The sequence below is a fragment of the Nothobranchius furzeri genome, chromosome 14 (genome assembly GCF_043380555.1).
Source record: "Nothobranchius furzeri strain GRZ-AD chromosome 14, NfurGRZ-RIMD1, whole genome shotgun sequence".
NCBI lineage: Eukaryota > Metazoa > Chordata > Actinopteri > Cyprinodontiformes > Nothobranchiidae > Nothobranchius > Nothobranchius furzeri.
In genome coordinates, this window is record NC_091754.1 from 33186720 (window position 1) to 33204151 (window position 17432).

The 17432-nt window shown below is 43.9% G+C and overlaps 1 protein-coding gene across 1 annotated transcript; it reads left to right on the plus strand.

Moving 5' to 3' along the window:
* Positions 1 to 542: 542 nt before the first annotated feature.
* Positions 543 to 17061, plus strand: LOC129152293 (zinc finger protein 91). Its single transcript, XM_054746615.2, has 12 exons — positions 543 to 845; positions 1431 to 1868; positions 6288 to 7053; positions 7131 to 7187; positions 7788 to 8531; positions 8596 to 8883; positions 9800 to 9915; positions 10041 to 10085; positions 10228 to 10239; positions 11897 to 12067; positions 12324 to 12767; positions 14463 to 17061. The coding sequence occupies exons 1-12, from the start codon at positions 674 to 676 to the stop codon at positions 15434 to 15436; spliced, it is 4227 nt and encodes a 1408-aa protein (XP_054602590.2). The 5' UTR covers positions 543 to 673; the 3' UTR covers positions 15437 to 17061.
* The last annotated feature ends 371 nt before the right edge of the window (positions 17062 to 17432 follow it).

Sequence of the window (17432 nt, forward strand, 5' to 3'; positions counted from 1 at the left end):
ACATGTGGATCTTTCACTGCGGCGGACCAGCAAAGCCCGATATCTTCGGTCAGCATACCTAGTTATGATTTATTACCAAGCAGGCCGGAGGTGCCTTTACTTTGGAGTTGCTGTACCGTGTTTTTCTTGCTGAAGGGTTAACATGGGTGAGTTAGCATGTAGCTAATGTCCCGCTGATCTCCAACCGTGGAGCAAGAGCTGATGTAAAAGGCCACGGCGCCCAGAAATGATCACAGCAGTCTGAGGCTCCACTTGTAATTCTTCTTCTGTTTTTTAAATGGCAGGTGGCATCCAACTTAAGGTGAATTTTTGCCACCTACTATCAGGTGTGTTGAAAAAAAAACCCACCTGATTTCATTCAGCAGGTGATTAACCGGCTTCTGCAGAGCTTGATGAGCTGCTGAACAGGTGAATTAACTGTGTTGGAACTGGGAAACAACAAAAGATGCAGGAGACTGGCCCTCGAGGACTGGAGTTAGACAAATACTTTTAAACACAATTTGAACCATCAATCTGAGTGTCGTTGCTGTTTTCGCCCTCCAGTCCAGTAGGTGGCGGTTGTTTGCCTGTAACGTCAACGAGGAAAAGCAGAATAAGAACACTTCCGGTGAAGAAATTAGCAAAGTTAGCTTAATGTTTTTTAATGTACGAGGTTTGAGAATCTGCAGTAACAATGTCCCCGGGCCAGTCACTGAGAGAGTTTATCAGCAAGCGGCTATCTACTGCTGCGGAAGAAATATTATCAGAGTTTGTAAAAACCATCGTCCGCTACGAGGAAGAGATCGATCGTCACCGCAGACTGTTGGATATCAGCTGGAAACCACAGATCAGCTTACACAGAATAGGTATGATCCGCAAGGGTTTACTGAGGACACTACCTCAGGACAGTCTGCTGGTTAACTTTGTTCCCACTTCAGAGAAATAAATCAATAACATTTCTGCTCTCTTCGTCCACGAAAACACCCTCATCCATTATCCTCAAAGACTAATTAATCTTAGCGTTTGAACACTAACCTGTAGTACTTATTAGTACAATTTAAATCAGTAAGTCTAATAGAAACTGTTCAGGTCTGCCGTGGGTCTCTCTCTCTCTCTCTCTCTCTCTCTCTCTCTCTCTCTCTCTCTCTCTCTCTCTCTCTCTCTCTCTCTCTCTCTCTCTCTCTCTCTCTCTCTCTCTCTCTCTCTCTCTCTCACACACACACACACACACACACACACACACACACACACACACACACACACACACACACACACACACACACACACACACACACACACACACACACACACGCACACACACACACGCACACCCTTGTCAGTTTTATTTTCTGACTGTAAAACTTTGTGTGTTAGGCATCTTTAGATTCTTTAGATGATTAAAGTGTTCTGTCCTAGTGTCTCAGCATGCTGTTTGGTCTGTTTGTGTCCAGAACTCCCACTGCCAGCGCCTTATGTCAGGAAAGATGAAGATGCTCTAACTCACCAGCTCTGGAACCAGGAGACATCCTCCAGTTTGAACCAGAAATGTCCAGAATCTTTACTGATTAAAGCAGAGCAGGATGAGGCAGATCCATTACAGATTCTAGAACAAGAGGAGCTCTGCATCAGTCGGGATGAAGAGCAGTTTGTGCTGAAGCAGGAAACGGCTACCCCCCTCGTGACTCCTACTGATGAGGAAAGAAACCACAGCGAACCAGAACCAAACAGAAACCAGCTCCTTTTCTTAACGTTTCCTGGGGCTGAGATCCAACAACAGAAAGAAAACAGAAATGAAAAGGTGGAGCAAAGTCAGGGAAGTCCACAAACCAGAGATCACAGAGAAGATGTAGACCGTTCAGAACTACAGAGGCGCAGAAAAACTCACTCAGGTAAAATCTGTGTGATTGTTAAATCTGTGGTAAATGTTTTTGAGTTTCAGCTCAACTGTTCACTTTAGAGTGAAAACACATTTAAACTCACAAAATACTAGAAGCAAATAATAATAATCATCATTATTATTGACAAAGCAGTGACATGTGCTTTTCTCCCTTTAGACATGTAGAAAAGTACAAAGAGAAACAACAACCAGAGTGGAAGCAACAACAACGTAGCCACGTTTCACCTAATGAAATTATAGAAATGACTAATAAAATGTGTGAAAATCGGCCATACATATTCCTCCCACCTCTCCCAGTCTAACAAATACATCCGTCTTTAGGTTATGTTTTCCATCTCAAACGTTTTCCTGGTCGCCTCATAACATTCCTCAGTAGTCGGTTCACTTTGGACCATCTATTATTTTGTGTGGGCATCTGGTTAGGATGCCTCCTGGACGCCTCCCCAGGAAGGTGTTTCAGGCAAGTCCTGCCGGTGTCGGTACAAGATCTGCTCGGATGCAAGATCGGCTCGGGGTCCTTCGACTGCCGATGACGTCAAAGTACGGCAAACCCACTTGGACAAAATACACTACACATCTATACTGTTGGAAAGAATTTAGCAATTTCGTTGTTAAAATAATGTTTCTTACGATGTAAGTTTGTGTTTATAACGGTATTTGTAAAATAAAACACTATATTTTATTCATAATGTTGAACTCCTCTTTGAGCACATCCCTTGAAGGATCATAGGTATTAGCAACACCTTTGAAATTGTATTTGCAGGAAAGAAGTGTGTCCCGTTTATTGAAGTATTTTGTGTTTAGAGTTTTTGACGTCTTGTTCATGCGTAGTTCAGTTACGCTCATAGCTGCTAGCCAAAACTCAGGAGTTATTTCTGGCTTTACTAAAATACCTGTCTGTACTTATTTGATTGATGGTAGTTTTACTTTCTATTAGACTCCAAATGTAATCATTTGGCACGTTTCTAATTCATAATTTGTAATAATGTAATCTGTGAAATTAGCATTAGCATTCCTATGGGTTTTTCCACGTATATTAGCATTGCGCTAACCACTCGCTGCCAAATTGCAGCCTTTGCGATTAGAAAATCTCCTTTTGTCACATCGCAATTTAATTGCACATGAAATTAATCGTTCAGCCCTAATATACATGCAGCTCTATGCTAAAAGTGTATTTTCAAAGAGGTAATGATGGATTTCTTTGTAAAAGTCGTCCATCTTTCCAACAGAAAATGTGCCTGGACCAACGTAACGTGATAACAACGTAACGTGATTACGTAATTCCGTAAGGTTCATGTTCAGCCAATCAACTACTTTGACGTCATCGGCAGTCGACGGACCCCGAGCCGATCTTGCACCCGAGCAGATCCTGTACCAACACCGGCAGGAGGCCCCCTGGTCGTCCTAGGACACATTGGAGAAAGTACATCTCCGAACTGGTCCAGGAACGCCCTAAGGTCCTGCCGGAGGAGCTAGTGGAGGTGGCCGGGGAGAGGACGGTCCGGAACTCTAGTTAGGATGCTGCCCCTGCGACCCGGACCGGTGTCCAATAACTTATCCACCACCAGACGACGTGACTTGTCTGCCTCTGAGTGACCTACTCATAAGCCACGCACATTATAAGATCCAACATTTATGTTCACATATTTCAGTTAATTTTGCCTTCTGCCGGCACTAGGCTGAACTTCTGCCGTGCTAGCTGAGGCTACCGGGGCAGCGGGCTGCAGCGGCAGTTCACCCTCCGCACCAGACGTCTTATTAAGACGTCGCCTGCTTGGCTCAAAGAATCGGCGGGCATATGTCCCTGCTGGTCAAAGTTGTGGATCATACATGTCGGAAACTTCGCCACACTCAGCACTGACCTGGAACGAACCAAATCTGCCACTGCTGGAGTTGATCTTCTGGCAGGTGACACGCCTCCTCGTCTCTCTGACAGGTAGGATGCTAAAGTGTCTGCTTCCAGCGTGGGGGAGATTCGAGTGGCGAAAACACTCACCAATTTAGTTCTAATCACTGGGATGTTGTCTACTATGGTTCCAGCTATCCCAATGTTTTTCTGCTGCTCCTTGGATGTGCAGCCATCCCTCCTCCTTCCCGCTGTGCGCCACGCTTTTGAGTCGCTCCTCTTTTCTCAGCGTTACTCCAGGAGGGGGACTGTGGCAATTCACCCTCACCTCCTCCTCCTGGCTCGGTTGCTTGTCCCGCTGTAAGGTTCTCCTCACCACGAAACCGTACCGGTACCTCCAAATCCTCCGGCTGCTTCGGTGGGTTGTGGGTGCCCTCCAGAATTCTCAGCCTGTGATCCACAACCGCCACGCCTGCACCGAGATTATCGCCCGCTTTTACCTGAGACTCCACCGCCGCCCTCAGGCACGCCAGCTCCCCGTTCAGCTTTTCCATCCGGCTGAGTAGAGCCGACGCATCCAAGTACCCGAACCCCACAGGAGGAAGCTCATCCAAATAATGAGAGATGAACCTGGGAATGTTTTCACCACACTTGTTCAGCACTTTCAGACAATCTTTGATGTTGAGTCTTTTTGTTGGCCTTTATGCCTGATGTGACGCACAGAGGAACTACATAGTTCAAACAGCAAGCGTTTGGATTCTTCAACCCACTCCGACGAGAAATTGTTTGAGACTAAAAACACAAATTCATCCTGGGAGAGAGTTCTCATTTTGACATCAATAAAATTTAGAAGTTCGTCGTCCACAATTGTTTTTCCATCTGCTGTCTTATATATAAGGATCTCGGATTTTCCTTGAGAACCAGCAACTCCACCAGCTCCTCTGACACGCACAGCCACACCCGACGGCGACGCCATGTCACCAATCCAAAAAAAAAAAAAAAAACATGATAATGACTGGTACTAAAAGCAAGTGAGACACGAGTTGACCAACACTTTCTTCCCTTTTATAGGATTTTGCTTCAGTTTTAGACTTTGGTGTTTCAGCACCAATATGCTACGGTTTGTTTCTGGCTTCTTGTTTAGCTTAGAAAGTGTTTTAGACAATGTTCTCCAAAAATGAACACCAGTCTGAGGCAATAGTAAAAATGAATTCGATGTCTAGTGACTGAACTGCTCCTAGGTTGTTCATCCTCCTAAATACAACTGGATTATCCTTTTGAGACTGAGGCATTGTGGGTAGTTTGGCTGGGAGAATGTTTGAGACGAGCCAGTTCTGCATAGATTAGATTAACTGGTACCCAGTATGGCCGTGTTTCGTCGGTTCTTTCGGGCCTTTATTGGCTTCCAGTCAGGTACAGAATTTATTTAAAAGTTGTGTAACTTGTTTTTAAATGCCAAAATGGTCTTGCCCCACAATATTTGTCTGAGTTGTTGACTTCTCGTTGACTTCGGTTGGCTGATCGTGGACTACTCGTGCCCCTGACAAAACGTAAGGGCAGAGCAGACCGAGCCTTGTGGGTGATTGGTTCCAGGTTATGGAACGCTCTGCCTATAGAAGTAAAACAGGCAACTCGCCTGAAGATTCACCTTTTTTTTAGCCTTCTATTGAGTTGGTTGGTTTTTTACTGCGATTTTTACAGGATTGCTGCAAACTGTGTTATTTCTCTCTTTTTTGTATGTTGTTATTGTACAGCACTGTGGTACACATTGTTGTTTTTTATTGGTGCTTTATCAATAAATTGGATTGGCTCTCACCTGATGTAAGATCTGATTGGTTCCCATTCTGATCCAAACATCCTGTGGTAGAATGTGAAATGTTAGTTGACAACTATATAGGCCATAAAGAGAAATGTGATTTTTTTTCTTTTGTTTCCCATAAGCACACTAAAAATCTACAGCTGATAACCTTTACTTATTATTACAGTCATATCGTCATATGCACGTCTACAATATATGATATCCACAAGCATGTGAGGATGTGTTTCAGTGGCTAACAGGCACCAGAATTTTACACTATTATGAACACTAACGCGATACGTTCAGCCGTTGTCACTCGCAAGCTACATATAGGGAAATCTGTCCGACTTAAACGCCAGCTTTTAGCCACTCCCCCTGTGGGGTCCGTCTGCTCTCATCTCTTTTCCAAGCCTCATCTCGAACAAGGCCAATAACTCTGTTACCTAAACGTTTCCCAACAATAACCAGACTCCTTGCATGAGATTTATAAACAAAGTGGGACTCTTGTCTGTGACACCAAGCAGCTCAGCTAGCTCAGAGGGTGTTCTCTGCAGAGGCGTTATGATCCAATCCTTTACAAGGGAACCAGAACTGGATTGGATAAAGTTTACCAGGACTGAACGTTTCATTTATTATTTATTTAGACTTAACATTTAATTTATTGGTTGCTATTGGTATGTGAAGAGCATTTCAAGCAATATTGCAAAAATATTTCCAGGAAACACCTCATACTTCACCTTTAATCAATGTTTTCTTCTGCCTTTTAGCCTGTCCAGAACTCCCACAGAATCAAGTCAGGGTAAAGGAGGAGGATATGACTGATCAGCAGCTTTGTAGCCCGGAGACAACCTCCAGTTTAGACCAGGAGGAACCAGAACCTCCACTGATCAAAGAGGAACAGCAGGAGCTCTGCATCAGTCAGCCTGAAGGGCAGTTCATTCTGAAGCAGCAAAGTGTTGCCTTCATGGAGACTTCTCCTTCTGAAGTGCCCGACTGCTGTCAACCAGAACCAAACAGGAGCCAACCCTTGTGTCAGAGTTCTACAGAAGCTGAGAGCCAAGATCAGGATGGACGCAGCAATGAAAACTCAGAATCAAACAGTGATGAAGAACTAAAACAAAATAAAAAATGTAAAAAACACAAAGATCACAGCCCTAAACTAAAAACACAAAAGAGAACTCACACAGCTGAGAGGCCATTTTCATGTCAGACATGTGGTGGATGTTTTTCTAAGAGGAGTATATTGACTGTTCACATGAGGACTCACACAGGTGAGAGGCCATTTTCATGTCAGACTTGTGGTAAACGTTTCTCTCGGAGTAGTGACTTGACTGTTCACAAGAGAACTCACACAGGTGAGAGGCCATTTTCATGTGAAACTTGTGGTAGATGTTTTTCTAAGAGGAGTATATTGACTGTTCACATGAGAACTCACACCGGTGAGAGGCCATTTTCATGTCAAACTTGTGGAAAAGGTTTCTGTCAGAGAAGCAACTTGATTACTCACTTGAGAACTCACATAGTTGAGAAGATGTGAATCACAGGTGCCAAGATCAGGCCCTCGGGCCAAAACTGGCTCGTGAGATCATGTATGAGTGTCTGTTAACTAGCCTGCTGGCACAAAGACTACAAGACTACAAATCCATAGTGCTTTGCAACATCAGCGCGTGAGTCAAAATGTGCGTTCCAGTTGTCCTCGGAACTTGTTTTTCCGATATAAGTTGGCCGTAAATGATGCAATGAACTCGGAATTCCGAGCTGCGAGCTCATAGGTTTCAGATGACCCAGAGATCCCAAATTTAAAGATGGCTGAGCCCAGTGCTACCAGGAAGTAGTTATTGTCTTTATTTTTTTAATCACTTATATGTTCTGTTTTCTTTCTTTTTGCTATTTAATAGCACTGGCAAGTTGTTTATTGTTGTTATTATCAATAGTTATGTTGTTGAAAAATGTAACACTAGCCACATTTACATGCGCCAAATTTACCCAATCTGATTCAAATTTTGGTTGATCGGAAATCTAAAATGATCCAATCATGCCGTGATTTTTTTATGCACCAATTATTCAATCAGATTAAATAGGTTGAGCATGTGCAGAGTTGTCTTCCCTGAAAAAAAAGTAAAACGTCACAAAATAAACTTCCTGCTTTCCTGATTCATTTAATCATTTTAATGTTTTTTTTTTGCTCACAGAAGCTACGTTTTCTTCAGTGAATAACTGCAGGTTTACGCTTTGCTGCATTTTATTATTAACAATATTAAAATAAGGGAGGGTTATCCTTGTCAGCTGGTCCGCGGGTCTGAGGTGACGGCTGGGCGTTGGGTGACCAAATGCTTTGAGAAGCTGGTGCAAAAACATATCAAGGACTTCCTCCCACCCAGCATGGATCCCTACCAGTTTGCATATAAAGCAAACAGCTCCACTGAGGATGCTTTATCTAATGCTCTCCACTCCCCTTTACAACGTCTGGAGAACTCCAGCACTTCCGTTAGAATGCTTTTTATTGATTTTAGCTCTGCTTTTAATATCATAACCCCGAACATTCTTGTTGCCAAGTTGATCAGTCTGAACCTCCCCCCTACCACCTGTGGCTGGATCAAAGATTTCCTTACCAATCGCCCACAGGCTGTCAGGTTTCGTGACAGGCGGTCATCCACTCTGATGCTCAGCACTGGTTCCCCTCAGGGCTGTGTGCTAAGCCCCCTGCTGTTCACCATCTACACCCATGACTGCATTCCTATTCATCGCTCTAATAAGATCATAAACTTTGCAGATGACACCACTCTTGTAGGACTCATCCATAACAACAATGACGCAGCATACAGAGATGAGGTTTGCCATTTATCAGAATGGTGTGATGATCACAACCTCTCTCTTAACATCAAGAAGACCAAGATGGTTATTGACTTCCGAAGGAGTAAGGATGCCCCCCGCCCTCTCTGCATTAAAGGAGCTGAGGTGGAGAGAGTTCCCTCCTTTAAGTTTCTCGGGATTTACATCTCTGAGAATCTGTCATGGACAATCAATACCACTGCCTTGGTCAAAAAAAGCACAACAGCAGCTGCACTTCATAAGGGTCCTGAAGTGGAATAGGCTGCAGACCATCCTCCTGGTGTCTTTCTATCGATCAATCATTGAGGGCGTGATGACTTACGCTATCCCTGTGTGGTACGCGGGGTTCAAAGTAGCTGACAAAAACAGATACCAGAAGGTCATCAGAGCGGCGGTAAAGATGATTGCATGCACCCTCCCCTCCTTGGACACCATCGCCTTGCTGAGGTGTCTCACTAGAGCAAGGACCATCTCCAGGGACGTTTACCACCCAAACCACTACCTTGTTGCCATGCAGCCCTCTGGGAAAAGGTTCAGATCCCTCAGCTGCAGGACTGGGCTGTTAGAACCCTGAATGGACAGAAAAATCAACTACATTGATACTATTTATTGTATTTTGTACTGTCTTTGTTTTTATTCCATGTTGCATATTGTACTTGTTTTAGCTTTTTTTTTTAGCATTTTTAGTGAACACCTAATGTGAAGTGCTAGGAGATTTCATTGAATGGACAATCATTTAATGACAATAAAGGATATCTACATCTACATCTATCTACATCTACATATGCCTTTGAACATGAAGCAGTTGAGTAAGTCCAAATATCTTAAAAATTGCTATTCATCACTATCACCTTGCTTTCATCATGTATGTCATAATTAACTAGTCATTGTTCATACAAGTAATAATCTTCATTTCATTGCTTGTGTCATTGCACTCAAAATTGTTGAACATCTTGTCAAATATTTTACACATCCATTTTGATAACAGTGTTTTTAAAGAGTTTCCATGAAAATCTCCATAAATGACTTTTCTCAGGTGAACCCTGTCTTACACTAATGAAAAGAGGTGCGTGAACTATTACTTGCAACCAATGAAATGCCTCTTCTACACAGTCCCTAACAGGTGAATTGCGTTAACACCTACTTTACAAGTATCTATAAATACTGTAACCCAGTACACAGGATTGGCAAGAGGTGCATACTGTATCTACAAAACTGCAGAACATGGAAGGTCAGCCTTGTGGAAGAGGGGTGAGGATGTGAGGAGGAGGGGACAAGACTGAGGAAGAAGAGACTAACCACATAGACAGATTCCTGACAAAATCAGGGCAGCACTTGTGGATCATGTGATAAACTATGGTCTCACAATGGTCGATACTGGTCGAAGGGTGCAGCCAAATGTTGGGAGAACTACTGTAAGTTCTATGTGCTGCCGCCATGGCTCCAGCGTCATCCTCTCGCCCGCTGGCAGCTGCACACACCGCCAGTCTCTCTGCAGCCCCCTGGCACAGCTCCGCTCCTTGGACACGTCACGCCCTCCTCGGCCCAAGGCCCTAACAAGATGTAGAGGCACCAGCACCAACATTGCACCACTCACATGGGGGAGGAGAGGGCAACTCACGATCCTCCACAGTTGGTCGCTTGTCCACATCCCAGGACAGTGCTCCAGGTGCCGTTCTGCATTCTAGGGTGGTCGGGCGTTCGTGTCCTTGCCGGAGACGTCACCATCCAGGGTGCGTCTCTTACTCTCAGACCTTCTGCATGTCTCTGGTGTCTGCTGCTCTCCTGGACTCTTTTCTCGGTTCCTTTTATACCTCGTTTGGAGTCCATTGCACCTGTGGGCATTCCACACCTGTTCCCATTTGTTCCAATTAGTGTCTCTGGGAGGTACCACAAAGGGAAAAACCATTCCAAACACAAAATAAGCATGTAAGCAAAAAAACAAAAAACAAACAAATCACGCAACTTAAACTAAATCCAAACTTTTCCACTTTGTGACATCTACGTGAGTTTATATTTGTTGTTATTGTTTTATTTCCCCAGCTGCACAATGCTGTGAACAGTTGCAAGTAAATATTAAGAGTGCATATTAAGTGTTTTGATTATCCTTTACAATTTCTAGTTTTCAAAATGCTGTGTTGTCCTGACTACATGCCATTGGTAAGCACCTACAAAGTAATCCGTCACAATGAAAACATGTTCAAACCATTTGATTTTGTGACCAAAGATGCTGGTGTAATGACTTGTGATTTTGACAGCACTGACACTTTGATATAAATACTGGCTTTTGATGAACATATTATCCATTTTGATTAAGGGACTTGCTTTTGAAGCATGAACTACCCATTTTGAGCAAACGACTTTTGTTTTTGAAGAAGTGACTGACTTTTGCAAGATATCCACCATATTTCGCAGTTTGCACTAATTGTTTTGAGAAGAGCCATAACAGTGGTGCAAATTTCAATTCTTTTGCGAGAAATGCACCAAAGCAACTGAGAAAAACTAATTCTAATTTTGTAGTCTTAAGTGTGGCTTTTCTCCTAAGACTATAAATGGGGTGTACTCGTTTGTGCAAAATGGGCTTGAATGGATTTGTTACTTTTTACATGTGAAAATCAACAAATCTTGTTTGTAATCAATGGCCCACATTTGTGGGAGTATTAAAAATGTCTCTGGGTGAGAAGGAAATAGACCGAACAAGCTAGTTAACAAACCAATCTCGGTTCTGGGCTGCCAACCAGTTCAGCTGAGATGTGTGAAAGGAGTATGCTGGGAAAGATGACCTCCATCTTGGAAAACCCCTCCCACCCTCTGCTTTCCACTGTGGAGACCATGGACAGCTCCTTCAGAGGCAGACTGAGACATCCCAGATGTAAAACAGAACACTACCATAGGCCATTCATCCCCTCTGCAGTAAGAGTCTGTAACTCCTCAGTTTAACTTGGACTGGCATTATCCTGGTACACTATAAAGTCAATGTTATACTCAGTATGTGTTGAATACTTGTGCAGTACCGGATGAACATTAGTATGTCCGTGTCCTTTAGGCTGCATAGTTATGAAAACAAGTTTAATTAGCATTTTTTTCAGGAGTTGATGGTTAATATATATATATATATATATATATATATATATATATATATATATATATATATATATATATATACCTTTGTGGTACCTCCCAGAGACATCCATATATACAAGAGGTGGCTCCTTGTATGCATATATATATATATGCATACAAGGAGCCACCTCTTGTATATATGGATGTCTCTGGGAGGTACCACAAAGGTATATATATATATATATATATATATATATATATATATATATATATATATATATATATATATATATATATCGGTTTGTAAAAAAGTTATGGTTTATATGAGAGGAAATAAGGGTTTTTAGTTGTAGCTATGATGGCTCCAGGCCAGTTGGTGGCGGTAACACACAACATCGTTGTTTGCCAACTACTTAAAACCTTCGAACTACCACGAAAGACTTGTAGCATTATTAGCTTGTTGTTTTTTTTTTAAAATGAGGTAATTATGTGAGTCTCTGTAATAATTTAGTCACTGAGAGAGTTGATCAGCAAGCGACTATCTCCTGCTGCTGCTGCTGCTTGAGGAATATGCAGACCGAACAAGGACGTGATCGGTCGTCAGCGCTGCTGGCTGGATGTGAGCTGGAAACCACAAACCTGCTCAGAATGGGTATGTTTCACCAGCGGGTTTTACTGGGAACAGAACATCAGTCTGGTTGGATTAGGAAATGCTTCTTTTCTGAAGCCTTAAGACACAATCCAGGTGAAATCACTGTAAAACGTTTTCCCACTTTATTTTTGCGCTTTAGAAATATAAACAACAATTCGGGGATTTTAGGAAGAATATTTGCCAAATTACTGGTTCCTTATAATCTTTAGATGCACCAGATGATTAAAATTAGGTTTTCTTTTCTTTTCTCCTTTAGCCTGCCCAGAACCCCCACAGCAACATGGCTGGGTAACAGAGGAGAGTCCGACTGACCAGCAGCTCTGTAACCGGGGCACAGCCTCCAGTTTGGACCACGAAGAACCAGAACCTTTACTGATTAAAGTGGAGCAGGATGAGGCAGATCCGTTACAGTTTCTAGAACAAGAGGAGTTCTGCAGCAGTCAGGATGAAGAGCAGTTTGTGCTGAAGCAGGAGGCTGTTATCTCCCTCGTGACTCCTACTGATGAGGAAAGAAACCACATCGAACCAGAACCAAACAGAAACCAGCTCCTTTTCTCAATGTTTCCTGGGGCTGAGATCCGACAACAGAAAGCAAGCAGAAATGAAAAGGTGGAGCAAAGTCAGGGAAGTCCACAAACCAGAGATCACAGAGAAGATGTAGACCTTTCAGAACTACAGAGGCGCAGAAAAACTCACTCAGGTAAAATCTGTGTGATTGTTAAATCTGTGGTAAATGTTTTTAAAGGGTTTATACTCCGGGAGTATGGGGCACCAGGCTCTCTGATATTAGCTGTTTGGTCCCTGTATGATTGTGGTGTCAGAGCTTGGTCCGCGTTGCTGGCAGTAAGTTGGACTCGGGTGCCCTTTGTCACCAATTCTGTTCATAACCTTTATGGACAGGATTTCTAGGTGCAGCCAAGGTGTTGAGTGGATCTGCTTTGGTGGATCAGAGGCCCCTTCCTCCACCTGCACCCATGAGGGGCGCACCCACTTGAAGTCATGGAGCTAGCTTGGTAGCAAAACTACACTCAGATGGGCTGACTCTTCACTTTTGGACTTGATTGCAAACATAAAAAGTCTAATATAAAAACAGATCGCACTTCAACTTAAAATACCTGGCAGGGGTATATTTAGCCTCGGCCCCCAAAATGCTTAGCTACGTCCCTGGGCGTGGGATGGAGTTTAGAAGATGATCTGAATCGTATCAAATACATAAATACTACATGCTGATAAATTATTGCTTTATACAGGTACAAACGTGTAGTGGGATCAATCTATCTACATTTTATTTATTTAAGAACTTTGTTTTGTTTTCTTGGTTTTTATTTACCTATCTTGCTGTCCTGTCTTTCTCTGATCTTCCTCCAGAAAAACTCCTGCCTGCTTCCATCTTGTACACCTCACAAGTAACTTTTTAACCAGCAGATCAAATTGATCTATTGACCGCTAAAAAGCAGAGTGTACGCCGCGCTGCCCGGCTGCGCCAGTGACGAGCGCGAGCGCGTCCATACTTCATGCTCAAATCCAGACAGAACTTACCAGAGAGAAAATGAACGGACACGAATGACTGTGTGTTAATTATATATTTTTGCTGACGCCACTTAGAAATTTAGAAAATGTTACTGTGGCCGTGTGCAGAACACAGCTGGAGTTCATGAATAATCAGCGGTCTGCCTGCCGCTCTCTGCGTCTCTGCTCAAAAGAATCCCCGCTACGCTGAGTCCACATAAATAATATAATATGGGTAGAAACTGGATCTCTTTTGTGCTCCTTCTGGGTGTGTTAGTTAAGTGCATCAGGGGAGCCTGACATCATTTAAGGAGAACCAAGTTGCTCTCCTGTAATTTGAACCCAGTATCCAAGTCCGAATCGGGGCTTGGATCGGGAAGTAAAGCCCGAGTCCCGATCAGTCTGAAACCACGTGATCGGGGCCGATTTCCGATCATGTGATCGGATCGGGCCATCCCTAGTTTTAGTATCAGGTGAAGCAATGTAGCTGAAGCTATACTGCTCCACCTGTGAGAGTAAAACTGTTAGGTTTGTCTTCGGCACTCCGACATCAATTCTGATTGCTTTAGCCGGACAGGACACTGGGGGAAACAAAGTTGTACCATCTGGAGTCACATAAACACCAGGTTCAACGTAATACACGTAACAGCCCCATCTAGTGGACAACATATTTTTTGCACATACACGTAGTTATCGTCTATCGTTATCGAGGTAAACTTTTCAATATATTGTGATAATGATTTTAGGCCACATCGCTCAGCCCTATCTGCAACTATTCTGGAGGTTCATTACTTTACTTCCATTACATCTTCAGTTTTATCAGATGAATAAAATGAAACACGCTTTCTTAATGTCACAACAATTCGCATTTTCATTTATCTTTTAGCCTGTCCAGAACCCCCACAGCATCACGTGAGGGTAAATGAGGAGGATGTGACTGACCAGCAGCGCTGTAATCAGGAGACAACCTCCAATTTGGACCAGGAGGAACCAGAACATCCACTGATCAAAGAGGAACCGGAGGAACACTGCATCAGTCAGCATGAAGAGTTGTCCATTCTGAAGCAGGAAAAGTCTACCTTCATGGGGACTTTTTCTGAAGAATCAGACTGCTGGGAACCAGAACCAAACAGGAACCAACCCTTGTGTCAGGGTTCTACTGAAGCCGAGAACCAAGCTCAGGATGGATGCAGCAATGAAAACTCAAAATCAAACGGCGATGAAGAACTAAAACAAAATAAAAGATGTAAAAAAAACAAAGATCAGAGAGGTGAGAGGTCATTTTCATGTGAAATCTGTGGAAAATGCTTCTCTTTGGCTAGTAAATTGGCTGTTCACATGAGAAGTCACACAGGTGAAAAGCCCTATCCATGTGAAACGTGTGGTAAATGTTTCTCTCAGAGTGGTCACTTGGGTATTCACATGAGAACTCACACAGGTGAAAAGCCATATTCATGTGAAACGTGTGGTAGATGTTTCTCTCGGAGTAGTGAGTTAACATTTCACATAAGAACTCACACGGGTGAGAAACCGTATCCATGTGAGGTTTGTGGTAAATGTTTCTCCCAGAGTAGTAAACTGACAGATCACATGAGAACTCACACAGGTGAGAAGCCCTACCCATGTGATTTTTGTGGTAAATGTTTCTCTCGAAGTGGTCAATTGACTGTTCACCTGAGAACTCACACAGGTGAGAAGCCATATCCATGTGAAACGTGCGGCAGGTGTTTTGCTCAGAGAGGTTCCTTGACCAAACACATGACGACTCACAAAGACGAGAAGTCTTTTCTATGTTTGATCTGTGGAAAGAGATTCAGCCAGTTATCATCTTTTACTTCGCACATGAAGCTTCACATTTAAGAATTTATTCATGAAATGTTTTGGTAGATTGGTGCTGCGTCTGCAGAGATGCGGGCGTTGTACCGGTCTGTTGTGGTGAAAACAGCTGAGCCGGAAGGCAAAGCTCTCAATTTACCGGCTGATCTACAATCCTACCCTCACCTATGGTCACGAGCTTTGGGCAGTGACCGAAAGAACGAGATCACAGATACAAGCGGCCAAAATGAGCTTTCTCCACAGGGTGGCTGGGCCCTCCCTTACAGATAGGGTGAGAAGCTCGATCATGCGGGTGGGGCTTGGAATAGACCCGCTCCTCCTCCACGTCAAGAGGAGCCAGTTGAGGTGGCTCAGGCATCTGATTAGGATGCCTTCCTGATGAGGTTTTCTGGGCACGTCCAATCATAAGAACCCAGGACACGTTAGAGGGACTGCGTCCCTCAGCTGGCCAGGGAACGCCTTGGGATTCCCCCAGAGGAGCTGGCCCAAGTAGCTGGGGAACGTCTGGGCCTCCCTGCGTAGGCAACTCAACACATGAGAGTTCACACAGCTAAGAAGATGTAAACATTCTCAGACAATGGGAAGGAATGAAACTCAGTTGAAAATATTTTGTAATTCATCATCATAAAACTGTCCCGGAACAGTTAAGTCTGAAAAAGACAAAAACAAATTTGCTGCTGTTTGTCGTAAAGTCAGTCATCCACCCAGGTTGGGTTGCAGGAGTAGCAGCCTTAGCAGAGAGGCCCAGACTTTCCTCTCCCCAGCCACTTGGGCCAGCTCTTCTGGGGGAATCCTAAGGTGTTCCCAGGCCAGGTGAGAAACATAGTCCCTCTAGCATTCCCTGGGTTTTCCTTTAAGTCTCCTCCTGGTTGGACATGTCCAAAACACTTCACAATAAATCTGTGTAGGAGGCATCTGAACCAGATTCCCAATTCACATGAATTGGCTCCATTCAATGTGGCGGAACAGCAGATCTACTTTTGGCCCTCTCCTGAATGACTGAGCTTCTCATCCTATCTCTAATGGGCCATTCCCATCTGTACTGGGTCGGCCCGGGCCGGGTAGCGTAGGTTGTTTACATATCTGGGTGGCCTGGTATTTTTCCGGGCCAACCAAGGCTCATTCTCAGCCCTCTTCTCGAGGGGGTCCGCTTCAGGCCGACCAGGGCCAACACACCCACTGCTGACAGCAAATTCACACCTTCCATTAGAGCAAGCCTCTGATTGGTGGGTAGAATCAGCCCACATAGGCTTAAGGCAAGGATGTGTGGAGTCAACCGGGCCAGCCCGGGCCGACCCGGTACAGATGGGAATGGCCCGTTAGAGAGAGCCCAGCCACCCTCCGGAGAAAACTCTGTTTGGCAGCTTGTATCAGCAATCTGGTTCTTCTGGTCGCTACCCCAAAGCTTAGGACCACAAATGGGTGTTAGAATGTAGACTGAGCACATCCTGTTGCTTAACCTAGACCTGATCAACTGCAGCAACCCCAGATCATAGCACTGCCCCCACAGGCTTGTACAGTAGGCACTAAGCCTGATGGGTGCATCACATCATCTGCTTCTTTTCTTACCCTGATGCACCATCACTCTGGAACAGGGTCCATCTGGACTCATCAGACCAGTTTTTAATAAAGTGTTGGACAGTTCTTAACCCAGTTTTAGTCGTTTCTGCAACCTCCTTGGATGTTGTCTCTGCTTGATGCATGCCAATGATCTGACCCTCCTCAAACAGACTAACATCCATGACCACCAGGTGTGTCTTTCCACATGGTTGTTTAAGAAATGAGAAGCAGCTCATTGCACCAGTTGGGGTTACATAACTTGTTTCCAGCTGAAAGATAATCACCCATGCAGTAATTATCCAATAGGAGGCTTGTACCTATTTGCTTAGTTAAAACCAGGTGGCGACTTTTTTTGGGCCGGGTAGTATATAACATGGCCAAAAACTGAACTCTACACACATATTTTGCACGATATAGGCTCTTTAAGCTCCTCCACTTAAGGCAGGACCAAAACCCTGAC

Coding starts and splice junctions, on each gene's coding strand:
- LOC129152293 (XM_054746615.2), top strand. CDS start 674: ATGTCCCCGGGCCAGTCACTGAGAGAGTTTATCAGCAAGCGGCTATCT. Junction 7,054..7,130: donor ACTCACATAGTTGAGAAGAT/GTGAATCACAGG, acceptor TCTGTTAACTAG/CCTGCTGGCACAAAGACTAC. Junction 9,916..10,040: donor GCCCAAGGCCCTAACAAGAT/GTAGAGGCACCA, acceptor TCTGCATTCTAG/GGTGGTCGGGCGTTCGTGTC.